This window comes from Ranitomeya variabilis, chromosome 4, assembly GCF_051348905.1.
Source record: "Ranitomeya variabilis isolate aRanVar5 chromosome 4, aRanVar5.hap1, whole genome shotgun sequence".
Taxonomy (NCBI): domain Eukaryota; kingdom Metazoa; phylum Chordata; class Amphibia; order Anura; family Dendrobatidae; genus Ranitomeya; species Ranitomeya variabilis.
This window is the reverse complement of record NC_135235.1, coordinates 381,357,801-381,375,568: the sequence shown is the minus strand read 5'-3', so window position 1 is coordinate 381,375,568 and position 17,768 is coordinate 381,357,801. Positions and strand designations below refer to the sequence as shown.

Sequence of the window (17,768 nt, the reverse complement as noted above, 5' to 3'; positions counted from 1 at the left end):
AAGCAGCCAAGGCAGCAGCGGTCAAACCCTTACAGCAGGTTCATACTGTAAACCCCACAGAAAATACTGAAGATAGACTGAGACAAGCACAGGAAGATGCAGGAGAAGAGGAGAGGGACAGGTGGAAAAAGGAAGGGGCAGAAGAACAAGCAGGAATTTGGAAGAAAGATGGACTAATATGTCTACCTAGAGCCTGGTACCCGATTGTAGTTGGTGGACTGCACCACCCTACTCATGTGTCTGCAAATGCAATGACACTACTGACAAAGCAAGTCTGGTTGGCTCCAGGTTTTGGCAACTATGCAAGAGACTATTGTGCTGCATGCGTTATATGCCTGGCACATAATCCCGGACAGACAACAAAGACCCCTATGAAGCACCACGTCCGACCTCTCTATCCGTTTCAGCGATTACAAATAGACTTTATCCAGCTGCCAAAAAGTAATGGGTATGAGTATGTGTTGGTGTGTGTGGACATGTTCTCAGGGTGGCCAGAGGCCTATCCAGTTCGGAAGGCTTCAGCTAAAAACACTGCTGTAAAGCTAGTTGCCGAACTGATACCCCGTTACGGTCTCCCTGAAGTGATCGAGTCAGATAGGGGTACTCATTTCACTGGAGAAATATTTCAAAATGTACTGAAAATGTTGGGTGTTGAAAGTCAGTTACACACTCCGTACCATCCTCAAAGTTCTGGTAAGGTGGAACGCATGAATGGAACTTTAAAATTAAAAATACAGAAAGCCATGGCTGAAACAGGAAAGCCTTGGACAGAATGCCTTCCACTGGCCCTTTACTCAATACGCAATACCCCAAGGGGTAAGACTAAACTGTCTCCATATGAAATTTTGTTTGGCAGGACTGCCAATTTAGGATGTTATTTTCCACAGCAACTTGTGTTAAATATTGAGTCATTGACTTCTTATGTGCAAAATCTTCAGAAACAATTAACTAAGGTGCATGCACAAGTTTTTGCTTCTCTTCCAGATCCTGACAACACAGAAGGAAGTCACAAGTTGGAACCAGGTGATCAAGTCTATGTAAAAAGACACACCAGAAAGGCTCTTGAACCAAGATTTGACGGACCCTTCCAAGTCCTGTTGACAACACCTACATCAGTCAAGCTAGAAGGAAAGGCATCATGGATACATGCAAGCCACTGCAAAAAAGCAGTACAAAACTCATGATATTGATGTTAATAATGTTAATCTCAACGGAGGCATGGGATAGACTAAATTCTCTAACCCCTTTGAACAATAGATTCGTACAACATCATAGAAAATTAGTACATGACATTTAAATTAAAGGACGTACAACGACTCAGAGATCAGTATGATAAAGACAATGACCAGAATAAGGATAGCTGGTGGTCTGATACTTTCTCTTTTCTCAACCCAGCCAACTGGTTCAGAGGGATTGGTGGGTGGGTTGCTGGGATTATGCAGAGCATAATACATATAGTTATGATTATTGTAGTCATATACGTACTATTCCAGATTGTGCTCAAGAGTATCTCAGTATGCACAGATAAATTTTGTGTAATGGATGCAAGAGTATAAATTTTCTTCTTTATTCTTATGTTATCCTCTAGTGATTCTAATTAATATTACCGTACTAATTTTTGTTTTTATATTTTAGTATACTTATTGCAAAACAAAGAAAAGGTTGTGAGAGTTAAACGGAAGAATTGATACTAGATTTGATTCTCTTATTAATGATATAAGCGTGTACATGTGTAATACCAAAAATAAAGGCTTTGTCTTTGGCCCTGTGGTAATCTAAAATATGGATATGTTAAAGGGGATTTGTGATAGATTATAAAAGGAATATGTCAAAGGGGGGAATTGTAGAGATCAGATTGAAGAATCCATTTTGTCTTCCTCTACTCAGAGACGTATATGAAGAAACTTGAGCAAGGTAGACATTTCCTTTTATGGACGCATTCCTTTGCCATATTGTAACCTGCATTCCAGAAGTGAACGTTATCAGTAGAATAGATACTCTTTGTTAGAGAATATGAGCCCTTGTACGCATGTCTGTAAATGCTTATCTCATTCCTATATAAACAGGAGGGGTGAGCCCAGTGAGTCAGAGGCGAGCTCCTGGGCGATCCCTGCATATGAATACACATCTCTTGTGCTGTGTGTTATTACTTGGATCTCTCTACATCAGAAAGCCAGGGACGGATGAGGACTCAACACATCCAAATTTCACAAAATGCAGTGTGATCAAGCATGTGTGATGTCCTGGAAAAACAAGTCAAATCCATGGAGCCTCCTTTATGTAAAAACACTGTGGTGTTTGATACCAAAAGACACCTTAAGAGGTCTTGTGAAATATATGGCACAAATGGTCAAGCTATTTTGGTGAAATGAAACTGTGGCAACACTGAGGGCCCAGTCGCCACAGAGGTACTGCACCTCAGCCAGAGGTGTGGTGCCCCAACTCTCTGGTAAGGAGGGGACACTATACAGGACCCTAACACTAGCACCCATCACTAGACCTCTCCAGGCCAGGGAGGGATTAGGTAGAAAGTGTGGGTGGAGAAAGTGGAGAAGGGGAGGAGTTAAGTAAGAGAGGGAGAGAGGGGCAGACGTGGAAAGAGGAGAAGACAGTCTGAGGAGAGAGTGAAGGGAGAGAAGCTCCCAGAAGGAACAAAGGGGTCCTGGGGCACGAGAAGTGTGGAAACCACCAATAAGGCCTGCAACCACGCTGACCGTGATCAGTTGGAGGGATTAGGTCGCAGTAGGAAACCGGACCCGAACTAGTGGGGGTACTACAAGTCCCAGCTAGATAAGGTGTCGTGTCTGCATGTGCGACAGCCAGATTCACACATATCTCGCTTAAAAGGGAACCATAGAGGGTCAAGGGGACAGGGAGGATGTTGCCCATCAGGACCCATGGCAACCGGCTTAGGACACTGTGTGTGAGGCGCAGGGCAGGGAGAGGTGTAAGCCAGCGCAGTGAGTCGGCCAGGAAAGGGAACACACAAAGGGGGTCCCGGATAAGTGCCCCAAGCTACCGGAGAGTTGGCTGGATCACTGACCTGGAGGACACCCGGCTGAGTACTGTACTCTGAGAACTGTGAGTAAAACGTGAACACCACACCCTACTGTATCCTCTAAATTCTTTCCTGTGACACTTGCCCTGCACTGCTACCATCCATCAGTGATCTTACTTAACACCTTTATCTGCCCTGTGGTCTAGCTCTACCCGTGGAGAGCTGTAACAACTCAGCTGCGTCACCATCTGCCCCAGTGGATCTGAATTGCAGCGTCGGCTATTCCTGGCTGAACACCACGGGTGGCATCACGAACAATTCCCTTATCCCCTATAGACTTTAATCTTATTCACGAAAAGCCCTTTAAATATTTCATTGCGCGCCCAGGGCCACGGACCGGGTCACCGCTGCCGTGATCACCTCTTTAAGAACCGTCCGACCAGGTTCCCAGTACCCCACGGCCCTAGTGGGTGCTGCAAAACCTGCACAATAATAAGTGATTTTGGTGTTATGCCTGATACTAGATATGTGTTGACTGCTGCAAACAAACAGATAATAACATGCCAAATATTTAAGCAATAATCCTCATTTACCTAGTTATGTTCTTGTCCTTTTGAATTCGATGACCATCAAGCCATAATCCACTGCTTTCCATCTGGCGTCCAGGCCAACTGGCTGATTTTACACTTTGTACCAGAAGACACTGTGGGCAAGTACAGGGAGGGGGGCTCATTTTTCTTCTCAGCGAAGTTGATCGAGATAAACCTTTGCCAGCTATGGTAGATTTTGAGTGGCTGAAGTTAGGATGAGGACTTGCTAGACCAGGCTTTAAGTCAGTAGATCTCGACTGGGACCTAACAAACTCAGGCTTGACATCTGAAGGTCTGGAATTAGATCTAACAAACCCAGGTCTAGAGCCCACATTTCCACAGTCAGAATTTCTTATTGCGATGAGAGCACTATCATACTGTGATTCTGATTTAGCTAGCACAGGTCTAAAATTTGCTTGTCTTGAGTCAGATCTGTCACATCCTGATTTAGAGATCGATCTGATTAACACAGATCTACAGTCAGAGAGTTGAGAGTTAGACCCAGTAAATTTAGAATTATCAAATGGTCTAGAATTTGATCGGAGAAATTCAGGCCTAGTTTCTTCTGGTCTAGAAATTGATCTGTTCAATTCATTTCTATAGTCTCCAGGTCTAGGAGCTATATAATTTGAAGGCATGGACTCTGAAACTTCATGTCTAGGTTTAGAAGCTGATAAAACCGGACTTTGATTACCTCGTCTACAATCAGGACTCACGTGTGCCCATTGTGGCTGGATCATTGTGTTAGACTCAAGTAGCAATGAATTTGTTTTCTCTGACCATGGACTGGAATTAGGTGGAGTGGTTTTATTACAATAGGATGGCCTATTGTTTTGGTTTATTACGCTTGCTTCAAAATTAATTAATTCATTGCTGGCATTTTCCAAACCTCGATTACATTCTACTGAAAGATCATTAGAATTTACAAGTTCATGACTGGATTGTAATGGTCCATTGCTATAATTTACCACCCCATGATTAAAGTTCATTAATATCTGGTTAGAGTTCAGGATTTCACTATTTGAGTTACCCAACACATGCTCAATATCTGTCATCCTATAATTGTAGTTCCCAGGGTCATGTCTGGAGGGAACTGTCTGTGGGTGCGAGTTCATATTCTCCTGATTTCTGCTAAGTACTAAATTGTTTGAATTAATTAATGTCTTGCTTGTGTCAATATCTATTAGTTCTTTGCTGGAGCTAGCTCTGCCAGAGTTCATAAGTCCTTGGTTGGTGTTCACTAGCAATTTATTTAAATGCAATAGCTCCTGACTGGGATTCACAGGAATTTTGTAAATAGGATATAATCCATATTTTGATTTTCCATTTGGAAGAAGTTGGGAAATCACAGGCTGAAATTTAGTTGAAGGACACTGGATTCCCGCTGTAGGGTAAGGAGTGTGAGCACGAGCACGGACTCTTACTCTCTTTTGTGATGGAAATTTGACTTGAGTCATGGTTTGAAGGCATATATGCGACCCACTGCAGGGATCTCCAAGACGAACACCTTGCCGCTGTTTCTCAAAAGCTTCCTGGATCAAAACTGACAATTGGGTTTCAAATGGGACCCAATGCCCTGGGAGCTCCTCACTTTCCCATACTATGCCTTGTCCAGGTGCACTGTACAGGGGAAAGGTCACTCTTCTTGCTGGATAGAGGGTACCTGAATGGAAAAAAATTAAGTGGTCAGTATATTAAATGTCCACAATATTAATAATGTAGATATTCAAAAAGCTCATAAAAACAAAAGAAAAAGGGATCTCATTGAAACTTTTTGGCCAGGTAAACAACTATTCTGACAAAGTATGGTCCTGTATTGTTTAGCACAACTAGGTTTTGCCATCTAGTATAGAGACACAGACCCGGTCTAACTGGTGTAGTTTTGATGAAACCACTGTTTTATCAGCAGGAGATTATCACTAGAGGAATACTAAACTGATGCCAGTTAGCCCTCAAGATTCATAAGTTCTGTATAGACCCTTCTCCGCCACTGAATGACAGCTTTCTGCCCCTATGCACAGTGTACACAGAAAGCTGCCAATCAGTGGTGTGGGTGGGATTATACAGAGCTCAGCATTCAGAGATCTAGTAGATCTGCAGTAGAAAAATGATTTTATCTATACTGTAACAAGCAGTGAAATTAGCGACTTATCATTGGAATTAGGGTCTCTGCCTCTACATCATGCTGCTCCTAGATGGCGGAGCAAATGTTGGTGAAAGATAATCTTTAACTCATTAGCAGTTGACTTTCTGCTATAAAATTCACTAGCAGAAACCACTGAAATATTACATCTGTCTCTATAATGTGCGCAATTTCAAACATTTGCTAAAATCAAAGTACTGAACTTGATATTAAGAAAAGTTTGTTCTACTACTCATCTGCTTTCATTACTACATAAAAAAATACAAGATGTGAATCCAGATTGTAAATATAGTAACGAAAAAGAGTCTTTTATGTGTATGCATCTATGTAAATGACTTTCCCTTATGCCGGCACTAAAAGAATGAAATATGTGGCACTCTGAGCCTAAAGATTCATCTGAGGACCCTAATATTGAGCGCCACTGTTCTAGATTATGCTTTATTTAAATCATATTGCTGGTCTCATGTCTCTTAATGTACTGACTGCAGCAAATGGATCCCATAGACATCACAATGCATCGGCTAATTTTTCTACCCAATTTTATCTTCTCAAGTTTCTAAAAGTGTTTCTCTTTATATTTCTTTTCATGACGAAAAACCTGAACATTATACAAACTTTGTTATATGTTCAATACATATTGACCATTATAGTTTTTATCACACTGAGGTGTAAATCTGTCCTTAGATTGAGTTACAGAACTAGGAGACAAAAGTCACAAATTGCCCCTATGACCTGTCATTAGACCCCTACCTGCTGTGAAAACCCATTGTGTTTCAGAGGTGCAGATTGAGTGATGTGAGAAGTTTGATCATGAAAAAAATGTACCAAAATACTGTTACAATTGTTCTGTCCATTTCAAGAAAAGACAGTGTGGCTCATATTACGCATTGAAGCTTAGTATTAAAGTGTTGGTTTACTGTGTTATAGCACCATCTAGTGGTGGTTAAATTTATAATCTGTGCTTTAGTAATAATTAGAGTGTTGCATTATGGGATTGTACCAAGGTATGCTAGGAAAGAGAGACTCCATTACTTTCTGTGTACTCCCTGGGACACACGTGTTCATGTGCTGTGCTGGAACTATCTCACTTAGTTGCCATCCTGGTTAAGTTTATCCGGTAAGATTGTTACTTCTGTTCTTGTAATATAGTGTTGTACAGAATGTGATTATTGCATAGCAGCCAGTACATAGGAAATCTATTATCAGTGACTTACTGTATGTAGTTTTATATACAAGTTGCATCATACTGCATACTTTCTCTGCTAGTTGTAAAGTGTCAGCTGTGCTATTATTTTACCCAATACTTATTCATGTCATTTGTATTCTTATAGTTTTACCGCGCTCATGTTTACCAATAAACGAGTTAGACTACAGAGAACAGTCTGCTTATTTGGGAGACAGAAGTGGTTTATGCCGTATGTTGGATCACACACCGTATCAACGTGTATGAAGACAGAACAACAATATAACAAATAATTAAAAATATTAGCTTATTGAATAAAAAACTACAATGACCCTAACTCATTGTGTAACAGAAGAAGGGCAAACGTGTGGTTGCCCCTCAGCAGAAGACTGCCATTCCTTTGACTTTATGAAAGTATTATGAGGAATTAAACATGTTTTTACGATTTGTGAAGGATATGACAACACATTGTCACAGTCTGCCATCACACCACGCCATGTCTTTCATGGTAACCCAGCCGCACTTTCTACATGCAGTTTTCTACCGGTTTTCTCAGTCTTTCCTTATTTTGCATAGTCATTGATTACCATTCCCATTGATTTTGTTAGGATATTGTGACAAATTGTTTAATGTGAACTACCCTAGCCTTATTCACTATTGTTTGCTTCCAAATGCAATCGGATTTTCTGAAAGAGCTTGAGAATTGACGTCTCTCCTTTTTGAAAAATCTATCCCCTCTTTGTTCGAGGATCTTGCAGCCCTACAAGAAAGACTCCCATCATTTGCTCTGGGAGCTGTGGGACTTTCTTTCATGAGGGACATCAGAGAGAAAGAACACACATTCTTCCAAGTTAAACCCTAATTGCTATTCAAGGACCTTGGTTACAATTACCTGAGTGGGATGACACCAAGGCACATTTATGTGCAGGATTTACCAATAGCGTGAAACACCCATACGATTCTTTACCATGCCTTTGTATTATAATATGACTTATTCCTGACAAATGTATTGATCTATGTCAGCAAGGCTAGGCTCACACACCTAGAGAGCTCCTCGTTTAGCCTTGTATTAGGCAAGAGGCAGGGGTGGGATTCAAATTTTTAACAACAGGTCCTCTAAGTCGCGGCGGCCGGAATTTTGGCCACGCCCATTTTCAATAACCCCGCCCATACTAATAAGCCACGCCCAGTGGCACGATTCATATTTTTGGAAGCAGTTTGTCTCCCTTAATGACAAGAATACGTTGTGACATACGGTATTAAAGTCATTCAAAGACTGCCGCAAGGAACACGGACATGCTGCGATCTTAAAAGAAGCGCCACATGTCCGGAGTCGCAGGGCCGCCGGGTGCGTGTTACCACGCATAGTGGAGACGGGATTTCATAAAATCCCCTTCACTATGCTGGAACATCTGGACGCTGCGTGTTTGACGCTGTGGCCCCACGCAGCGTCAAACACGCAGCGTTTACTTAACGTGGACACATACCCTAACCGTTCCCATCACCAGATCACACATATAGCCGGCAGCTTTTGTTTTGGCCAAAAGATTTTGTAAGCCGCCACCATAACACGGTAGACTCTTTTGGTGAGGCCCTACTCTGCTGTAACCTATTAAATATTTGTTAAAATATGCAATACAATTTAGGTATATTTTTATTTATTTTTCAATTTTTAAAATGACCAATAATATCACATAAAAAGAACAAATACCGCTACACCATGACCAGATGACATATTACCACCACAGTGATCGAATAATATCACATACAAAGAACAAATACCGCTACACCATGACCAGATGACATATTACCACCACAGTGATCGAATAATATCACATACAAGGGACAAATACCGCAACACCATGTCCAGACCACATATTACCACCACATAGTGACTGAATACTACAATTCTGATCAGTAATAAAAAAAAAGCACCACACTATCACCATAAGTGCCATTATACACAGGAGATCTGTACTTAGTATGCAGTGTCTGTGTAGAGGTAATACAGTGATCACTAGTGAGATTATACACAGGAGCTCTGTATATAGTATACAGTGTATAGTGTCAGTGTATAGGTAACACTGACTTACCAGTGACGTCTCTAGGTTAAGTCCTTCATCTTTCATCCAGCACAGACCGCCATCATGTCTTCCAGCCAGGACTCGTCTCTGCAGGAAATAACAGAGTTATCTCGCGCTCCGCTTGTAGAACACATTACTTAATTTTTCCGAACTTCTACATTACACCGCATAAAGAAAAAGAGGCGACATAGTGTCACTCTACACAGTAACAGGACCGCCCCCTCATTTAAAACAGTGTCCTCAAAAAATAAATACATCACTGCAGTAATAATATCCCTTAATTAGTCCCTATGGTAATAATATTCCCCATCCTGGCCCCCGTGTGTCTCATTCCTGGCGTCAGCCATATGTTCTCCCATCCTGCCCTCATGAGTATCCTTTCTGCACCATATGATCTCCCCATCCTGCCCCATCTGTCTCCATCGTATCCATCCTGCCCCATGATCCTGCCCCGTCTGTCTCCAATCCTGCCTCCAGTGTCTCCAATCATGCCCGTATCACCATTCTGCCCCGTCTCCAATCAGGCCCCCATTTCTGCAATCATGCCCCCTGTGTCTCAATTCTGCCCCATCTGTTTCCATTCCTGCCCCAGTGTCTCCAGTCATGCCCCAGTGTCTCCAGTCATGCCGCCATGTCTGTCATCCTGCCCCGTGTCTCCAATCATGCCGTTTCACCTTTCTGCCCCCGTGTCCACCTTTCTGCCCCCGTGTCCAGCTTTCTGCCCCCGTGTCCAGCTTTCTGCCCCCGTGTCCAGCGCTCTGCCCCCGTGTCCAGCGCTCTGCCCCCTCGTCCAGCGTTCTGCCCCCTCCTGTGTCCAGCGTTCTGCCCCCTCCTGTGTCCAGCGTTCTGCCCCCTCCTGTGTCCAGCGTTCTGCCCCCTCCTGTGTCCAGCGTTCTGCCCCCCCCCGTGTCCAGCGTTCTGCCCCCTCCTGTGTCCAGCGTTCTGCCCCCCTCCTGTGTCCAGCGTTCTGCCCCCCTCCTGTGTCCAGCGTTCTGCCCCCCTCCTGTGTCCAGCGTTCTGCCCCCCCTGTGTCCAGCGTTCTGCCCCCTCCTGTGTCCAGCGTTCTGCCCCCTCCTGTGTCCAGCGTTCTGCCCCCTCCTGTGTCCAGCGTTCTGCCCCCTCCTGTGTCCAGCGTTCTGCCCCCTCCTGTGTCCAGCGTTCTGCCCCCTCCTGTGTCCAGCGTTCTGCCCCCTCCTGTGTCCAGCGTTCTGCCCCCTCCTGTGTCCAGCGTTCTGCCCCCTCCTGTGTCCAGCGTTCTGCCCCCTCCTGTGTCCAGCGTTCTGCCCCCCTCCTGTGTCCAGCGTTCTGCCCCCCTCCTGTGTCCAGCGTTCTGCCCCCCCTGTGTCCAGCGTTCTGCCCCCTCCTGTGTCCAGCGTTCTGCCCCCTCCTGTGTCCAGCGTTCTGCCCCCTCCTGTGTCCAGCGTTCTGCCCCCTCCTGTGTCCAGCGTTCTGCCCCCTCCTGTGTCCAGCGTTCTGCCCCCTCCTGTGTCCAGCGTTCTGCCCCCTCCTGTGTCCAGCGTTCTGCCCCCTCCTGTGTCCAGCGTTCTGCCCCCTCCTGTGTCCAGCGTTCTGCCCCCTCCTGTGTCCAGCGTTCTGCCCCCTCCTGTGTCCAGCGTTCTGCCCCCTCCTGTGTCCAGCGTTCTGCCCCCTCCTGTGTCCAGCGTTCTGCCCCCTCCTGTGTCCAGCGTTCTGCCCCCTCCTGTGTCCAGCGTTCTGCCCCCTCCTGTGTCCAGCGTTCTGCCCCCTCCTGTGTCCAGCGTTCTGCCCCCCCCGTGTCCAGCGTTCTGCCCCCCCCGTGTCCAGCGTTCTGCCCCCTCCGTGTCCAGCGTTCTGCCCCACCTGTGTCCAGCGTTCTGCCCCCTCCTGTGTCCAGCGTTCTGCCCCCTCCTAAAAGTAAAAAAAAAAAAACACTACATACTCACCGTCTGTTGTCCGTCACGTCCCCTGGAGCTTGCCGTACTGACTGTCTCAGCGCCGTCCGGCCGTAAAGCAGAGCCCAGCGGTGAACCTGCAGTAACAGCGGTTCACCGCTGGGCACCGCTGTTATGGCCGGCCGGCGCTGAGACACAGTCAGTGCGGCAAGCGCCGAGGGACATGAAGGACGACAGAAGGTGCGTATGTAGTGTTTTTTTTTTTTTTACATGGGGACTTCGGCATCGCTGAAGACAGTTTCAGCGATGCCGAAGTCGCTTGGTCGCTGGAGAGAGCTGTCTGTGTGACAGCTCCCCAGCGACCACACAGCAACTTACCAGAGGCGGTCCGGGGGCGTGGTAACCATTTTTCAATTACCGGAACGCTGGCAGATAGAAATTTTAGTAAACGGCTGCCCCGTACCGGGTCGTACCGGCTGAATCCCACCCCTGGCAAGAGGTGTAGCTAAGGTTTTGGTTCAGGGGCAAAGCTTCTGAGTGGGCCCTTAACCAGGTAACCTTCATTACAACTGGGTGACGCACCCTAATAGTGGATAGCAGATGATCACACTGTTGCTGAAAATAACATCTATATAAAGACAAATATTGATATTACCACCATATGGTTAATGGTAGATACCAATCCTGAAGAACATATAACAGATCGAAGTACAGTTACAGATGGTGACTTACCACTGACGTTCTTTCTGATGGCGTTGTTCACTTTTCTGGTCTTTTCCATCTGACCCAGACCGACACAACTTCTTCCACCCAGGATCCGTCTGCAGAAATTACAACAAAGACACATTTCACTTCTCATATTTTCAGCACGTCACCATTTATTCCCAACCTGCTCAAATGTATCCCTATTACTGCACCTGCTGTGTGGTTCTCTGTGCCCTCTAAATTCTAAAGCAAACCTCTAGAATATAGTAGTGCTGGGCACAAGTGCCCTAGAAAACAGTGCCCATATTTTGCTCCCTAGAAAGTAATAGTGCCCTCTGTGCCTCTTTGATAGCCACAGTAACCTGAGATCCCCTATAACAATAAGTGCCCACTTAACATTGAATAATGTCCCGAGTCTCCCCCCTGTACAGCTGCCCCATACACAGTATGATGCTCTCTTATACATAACATGATGCCTACTCACTGTAATGTACCCCCACACAGTATACTGACCCCTTAGTAGCCCCCAAACTGCTTGATGGCCCCAACAATGTGTGATGGCTCATTCACTGTGATCCACACACTGTATGATGGCCTCCTAGATAGCCTCCACTGTGTTCCAAATTATTATGCAAATTGGATTTAAGTGTCATTAAGATTTAATTGTTTTGTTTTTCAAATAAACTCATGGATGGTATTGTATCTCAGGGCTCAATGGATCACTGAAATCAATCTTAAACACATGTGATAATTAGTTTTCCAGGTGACTCTAATTAAAGGCAAACTACTTAAAATGATGTTCCACATTATTAAGCAGGCCACAGGTTTCAAGCAATATGGGAAATAAAAAGTATCTCTCTGCTGCTGAAAAGCGTTAAATAGTGCAATGCCTTGGTCAAAGTATGAAAACATTAGATATTTCATGAAAACTTACGCGTGATCATCATACTGTGAAGCAGGCTCGGACTGGCCCACCGGAGAACCGGAGGATTCTCCAGTAGGCCCAGGCACTGACACCTGCTGCATACTGGCCAGCAGCTGCCTAGGGCCCCACTGCTCCAGGGGCCCCCAGCCAGTGGCTATGGGGCCCCTGAGTCCAGGGGGCCCGCTCTGTGCCAGCGTAGCAGCAGCTGGAGACAGGATCCTGTCCCCGCTGCTAAAGCAAAATGAATATTCACGCTTCCCCACATCCCTATGGGCGTGGAGAGGCGTGAATACCATTTCTTTCATAGCGGGCAGCATTAGCCGCAAGCTGCAGCTAACACTGCCTGCATGTAAAGCTGCACCACACACACGCACAAAGCACCGCTCACACACACAGCACCGCACACATACACACATGCAGGCACACAGACTCACAGAGCAGCTCACCTCCCAGTGTCATGCTTCCTGTCTGAGACAGCCCAGCTGGATGACAGAAAGCCTCCAGTGAGGAAGAGGCTGCTGGGATGAGCTGCTGCTGCGGGGAGGTGAGCTGTGCTGTGTGCCTGCGTGTGTGTGCCTGCATGTGTGTGTATGTGGAAGTGTGTCCGTGCCTGCGTGTGTGAGAGTGTGTCTGTGTGCCTGCGTGTGTGTGTGCCTGTGTGTGTGTGTCTGTGCCTGCATATGTATGTGCCTGCGTGTGTGTGAGAGTGTGTGTGTGTGCCTGCGTGTGTGTGTGATGAGCTGCGGTGAAGTGTGTGTGTGTGGTGGTGAAGGACAATGATATTGGTGGGGGGAGACGATGGAGGTGATGGGCAATGATGGTGGTGGGGGAGACAATGATGGAGGTGATGGGCAATGATGGAGGTGATAGGCAATGATGGTGGTGAGGGAGGCAATGATGGAGGTGATAGGCAATGGAGGTGATAGGCAATGATGGTGGGGAGGCAATGATGGAGGTGATGGGCAATGATGGTGGTGGGGGAGGCAATGATGGAGGTGATGGGAAGTGGAGGTGAAATGCAATTATGGTGGGGAGGCAATGATGGAGGTGATGGGTAATGATGGTGGTGGGGAGGCAATGATGGAGGTGATGGGCAATGGTGGTGGTGGGGGAGGCAATGATGGAGGTGATGAAATGGGCAATGATGGTGGTGGGGGAGGCAATGATGGAGGTGATGATGGAGGTGATGAAATGGACAATGATGGTGGGGAGGAGGCAATGATGCAGATGGTGGAATGGGAAGTGATGGAGGTGGTGGGGGAGAATGATAGGGGTGGAGGGGGAAAGGCAATGATGAAGGTGGTGATGAGGACAATGATGGGGTGGAGAGGGGCTGCATTATACTTTATGAGGGGGCTACATTATATTCTGTAGGGAGACTGCATTATTCTCAGGGGACTACAGTACATTATATTATGGGGGGCTACATCATACTATATGAGGGGGCTACAGTATACTCTATGGGGGGCTGCATTATATTCTGTAGTGGGGCTGCATTCTCTCAGGGGACTACATTATATTCTGTGGTGGGCTGTATTATACTATATGAGGGGGGCTGCATTATACCCTATGAGAGTGCTACATTATATTCTATGGTGGGGCCTGCGTTATACCTGAGGGGGTTGCATTATATTTTGTGGGATGCTGAATTATATTCTATGAGAGGGGACTGCATTATATTTTATGAGGGGGCTACATTATATTCTGTGAGGGGGCTACCCCAACCCTTGCTACATAATTAAGATGTGAACTACCTTATATTATACCCTGATATTAGCACTTTTTATAGCACAATTGGTGGTCTTGTATCTATTTCTATGTAGATACATAGTGGGCCCCAAGAATGATTTTCTCTGGTGGGCCCAAGGTGCTCCAGTCCGACGCTGCTGTGAAGAGATTTGTGACTGAAACAGAGCACAGACAGAGTTCATGCAGATAAAGGCATAATGAGGAAGGTTTCTGCCAGAGACAAATTCATTGGATTAAGAGAAAAGCTGCCAAAATACAGTACCATTGCAAAGCAGCAAACAGTTATTTGAAGCTGCTGGTGCCTCTGGAGTCCCTCGAACCTCAAGGTGTAGGATCCTTCAAAGGCTTGCTGTGGTGCATAAACCTACTATTCGGCCACCACTAAACAGTGTTCACAAGCAGAAACAGTTGCAGTGGGCCCAGACATACATGAAGACTAATTTTCAAACAGTCTTGTTTACTGATGAGTGTCGAGCAACCCTGGATGGTCCAGATGGATGGAGTAGTGGATGGTTGGTGGATGGCCACTATGTCCCGACAAGGCTGCGATGTCAGCAAGGAAGTGGAGGAGTCATGTTTTGGTCCGGAATCATTGGGAAACAGCTGGTAGGGCCCTTTAAGGTTCATGAAGGTTTAAAAACGACCTCTGCAAAGTAAATAGAGTTCTGACTGACAACTTTCTTCCATGGTCTAAAAAGCAGAAACGTGCCTTCAGGAGCAAAATCATCTTCATGCATGACAATGCACCATCTCATGCTGCAAAGAATACCTCTGCATCACTGACTGCTATGGGCATAGAAGAAGATAAACTCATGGGGTGGCCACCATCTTCCGCTGACCTGAACACTATAGTGAACCTTTGGAGTATCATCAAGCAAAAGATCTATGAGGGTGGGAGGTAGTTCACACCAAAACAGCAGCTCTGGGAGGCTATTCTGACTTCATGCAAAGAAATACAAGCAGAAACTCTCCAAAAACTCACAAGTTCAATGGATGCAAGAATTGTGAAGGTGGTATCAAAGAAGGGGTCCTATGTTAACATGTAACTTGGCCTGTTAGGATGTTTTGGAGTTAAATAGCTTTTTTGTTCAATGAATGTGACCTCCTAATGCTGCAAATTCCACAAATGAGCATTTTCAGTTCTTTAAAACATATCAAATGTTTAGAAATTCTACTGTGCCTAATAATTTGGAACAGTGCATTTTGAGTTTTTATTCATTTTGGAGATTGTACTGCTATCATTGGGAGGTTTCTTCAATAAAATTCGATGTATACTGTAAAGGGTGATGACTTTTATTAGACTGACTGTCATTTGCACTGACCATTTAGGAAAATCCGAGAAAAATATCATTTGCATAATAATTTGGAACGTGGTGTAGTATAATGTGCCAGATAGTCCTCGGTATAGTATAATACGTTTCCCATAGGCAGCCAGTACAGTATAATGCACCCCCATAGGCAGTCTGTATAGTATAATGCAGCCCCATAGGCAGCCAGTATAGTATAATGCAGCCCCATAGGCAGCCAATATGGTATAAAGCACTCCCATAGGCAGCCAGTATAGAATAATGCACCCCCATAGGCAGCCAGTATAGTATAATGCACCCCCATAGGCAGCCAGTACAGTATAATGCACCCCCATTAGGCAGCCAGTAGAGTATAATGCACCCCCATTAGGCAGTCAGTAGAGTATAATGCACCCCCATTAGGCACTCAGTACAGTATAATGCACCCCCATTTGGCAGCCAGAACAGTATAATGCACCCCCATTAGGCATCCCGTACAGTATAATGCACCCCCATTAGGCAGCCAGTACAGTATAACGCACCTCCATTAGGCAGCCAATACAGTATAATGCACCCCCATAGGCAGCCAGTACAGTATAATGTACCCCCATTAGGCAGCTAGTACAGTATAATGCACCCCCATAGGCAGTCAGTACAGTATATTGCACCCCCATTAGGCAGCCAGTACAGTATAATGCACTCCAATAAAAAATAAATACAATACTCACCTCTCTTCCTCCTTGTTCTTGTTCCCGCGGTGCTCTGACTGGACCACAGGCGATGAGTACTGACATAATCGCGACCCCCTGTCAGTGTCAGCATTGGTGATGTCACACTCTGACAGTAGGATGATGGGAGAGGGAGCATAATGCTCCTTCTCTCATCAATGCAGTCAGCTGTATCGGCATCCAGCTGATACAGTTGACCCTGCGATGATGAGCGGGGGGCCCACTGCTGGCACACGGCCCCCCCACCGCCTCCTCAGAGACCCCATAGCGACGGAGTGGCAGAACAGGGAGATCGATTCTCCCTGCTCTGCCGCAGAATGTATCTGTATTGGCGCACTGTGCTCGCTGATACAATTACATAGCGTAGCTCCGGGTGGGTCCCCTCAGAGCGCGGGGCCCGGGGCAACTGCCTCCTTTGCCCCCCGGTAGCTATGCTACTGTATTAGGCACTATGACCTTGTGAAAAACACCGACCTTGCCGGATGGAGGCCAGAAAATGTCGATAGTGGCTCTGTTAGCTTACTAATAGTGAATGGCTCCATTGGGGCTGTGTCAGGGTTGCAGGATCCTGTTTTTTGTGGATTATGGCCGAAACCCAGATGTAGCACTCAGAGGAGAGCATTGTATGTGTGTGTCCCTGGTCTTTCATGTAACACAGATCCACAATAAAAAGGATGCATTCTATCTTCCATCAGTGTTTTCTAAGTATTCTACCAGTATCTGATATGTTTTAACATCTGAAATTCTAGGTGTTGCTATTTATACTGAGCAAAATCAGATCATAAATGAAAATACTGATCCAATACAAATACATTTTGAATACTTAAGTGTCCATTGAATGCCTTTTCAAAGACTTCTATATTCTCTCTGTAAGACTAATGGCAGCCACACATGCTGCGTTCTTAAAAAAGAAAAAAAAAGTACTTAAATATTGCTCTATTGGTTTACATTAGAACCATATTTAAATCAGTAAAGTGGATGAGATACAGCTGAAACTAGAAGTTTACATACACTACATAAAGAGACACATATTCATGTTTTTCTCAATATTGACATGAAATCAGAATAAACCTTTCCCGTTTTAGGTCAATTTGGATTACCAAAATTATTAATATTTGCCAAATGCCAGAATAATGAGAGAGGGAATGTTTTAAGGCGATTTTTATTACTTGCTGAAAGTCAAAAGTTTACATACATTTTATTAGTATTTGGTACCAATGCCCTTAAACTGAATGACTTGGGTCAAACGTTTGGAATATCCTTCTACAAGCTTCTCACAATAGTAGGTCGGAATTTGGGCCCATTTCTCTTGACAAAACTAGTCCAACCGATCAAGGTTTGTAGGTCTCTTTTCTCTTGATTGCATCTATTTTGTGAAGTGCACCACTCCCTCGAGCAGAAAAACAACCCGACAATATTATGCTGCAACCCCCCTATGTTTCACAGTTGGGATGGTGTTCTTAGGCTTCCAAGCATCTCCCTTTTCCCTCCAAATGTAACGATGCT

The 17,768-nt window shown here is 45.3% G+C and overlaps 1 protein-coding gene across 1 annotated transcript in view; it reads right to left on the bottom strand.

Annotated features, from left to right (window-relative positions):
- Positions 1 to 17,768, bottom strand: part of LOC143764824 (E3 ubiquitin-protein ligase DTX4-like) — a 118,794-nt gene that overhangs the window by 56,471 nt on the left and 44,555 nt on the right. Inside the window, exon 2 of the mRNA XM_077250813.1 lies at positions 3,592 to 5,251. Within this exon, the coding sequence (XP_077106928.1) occupies positions 3,592 to 5,251 (1,660 nt within the window). The remainder of the gene's footprint in view (positions 1 to 3,591; positions 5,252 to 17,768) is intronic.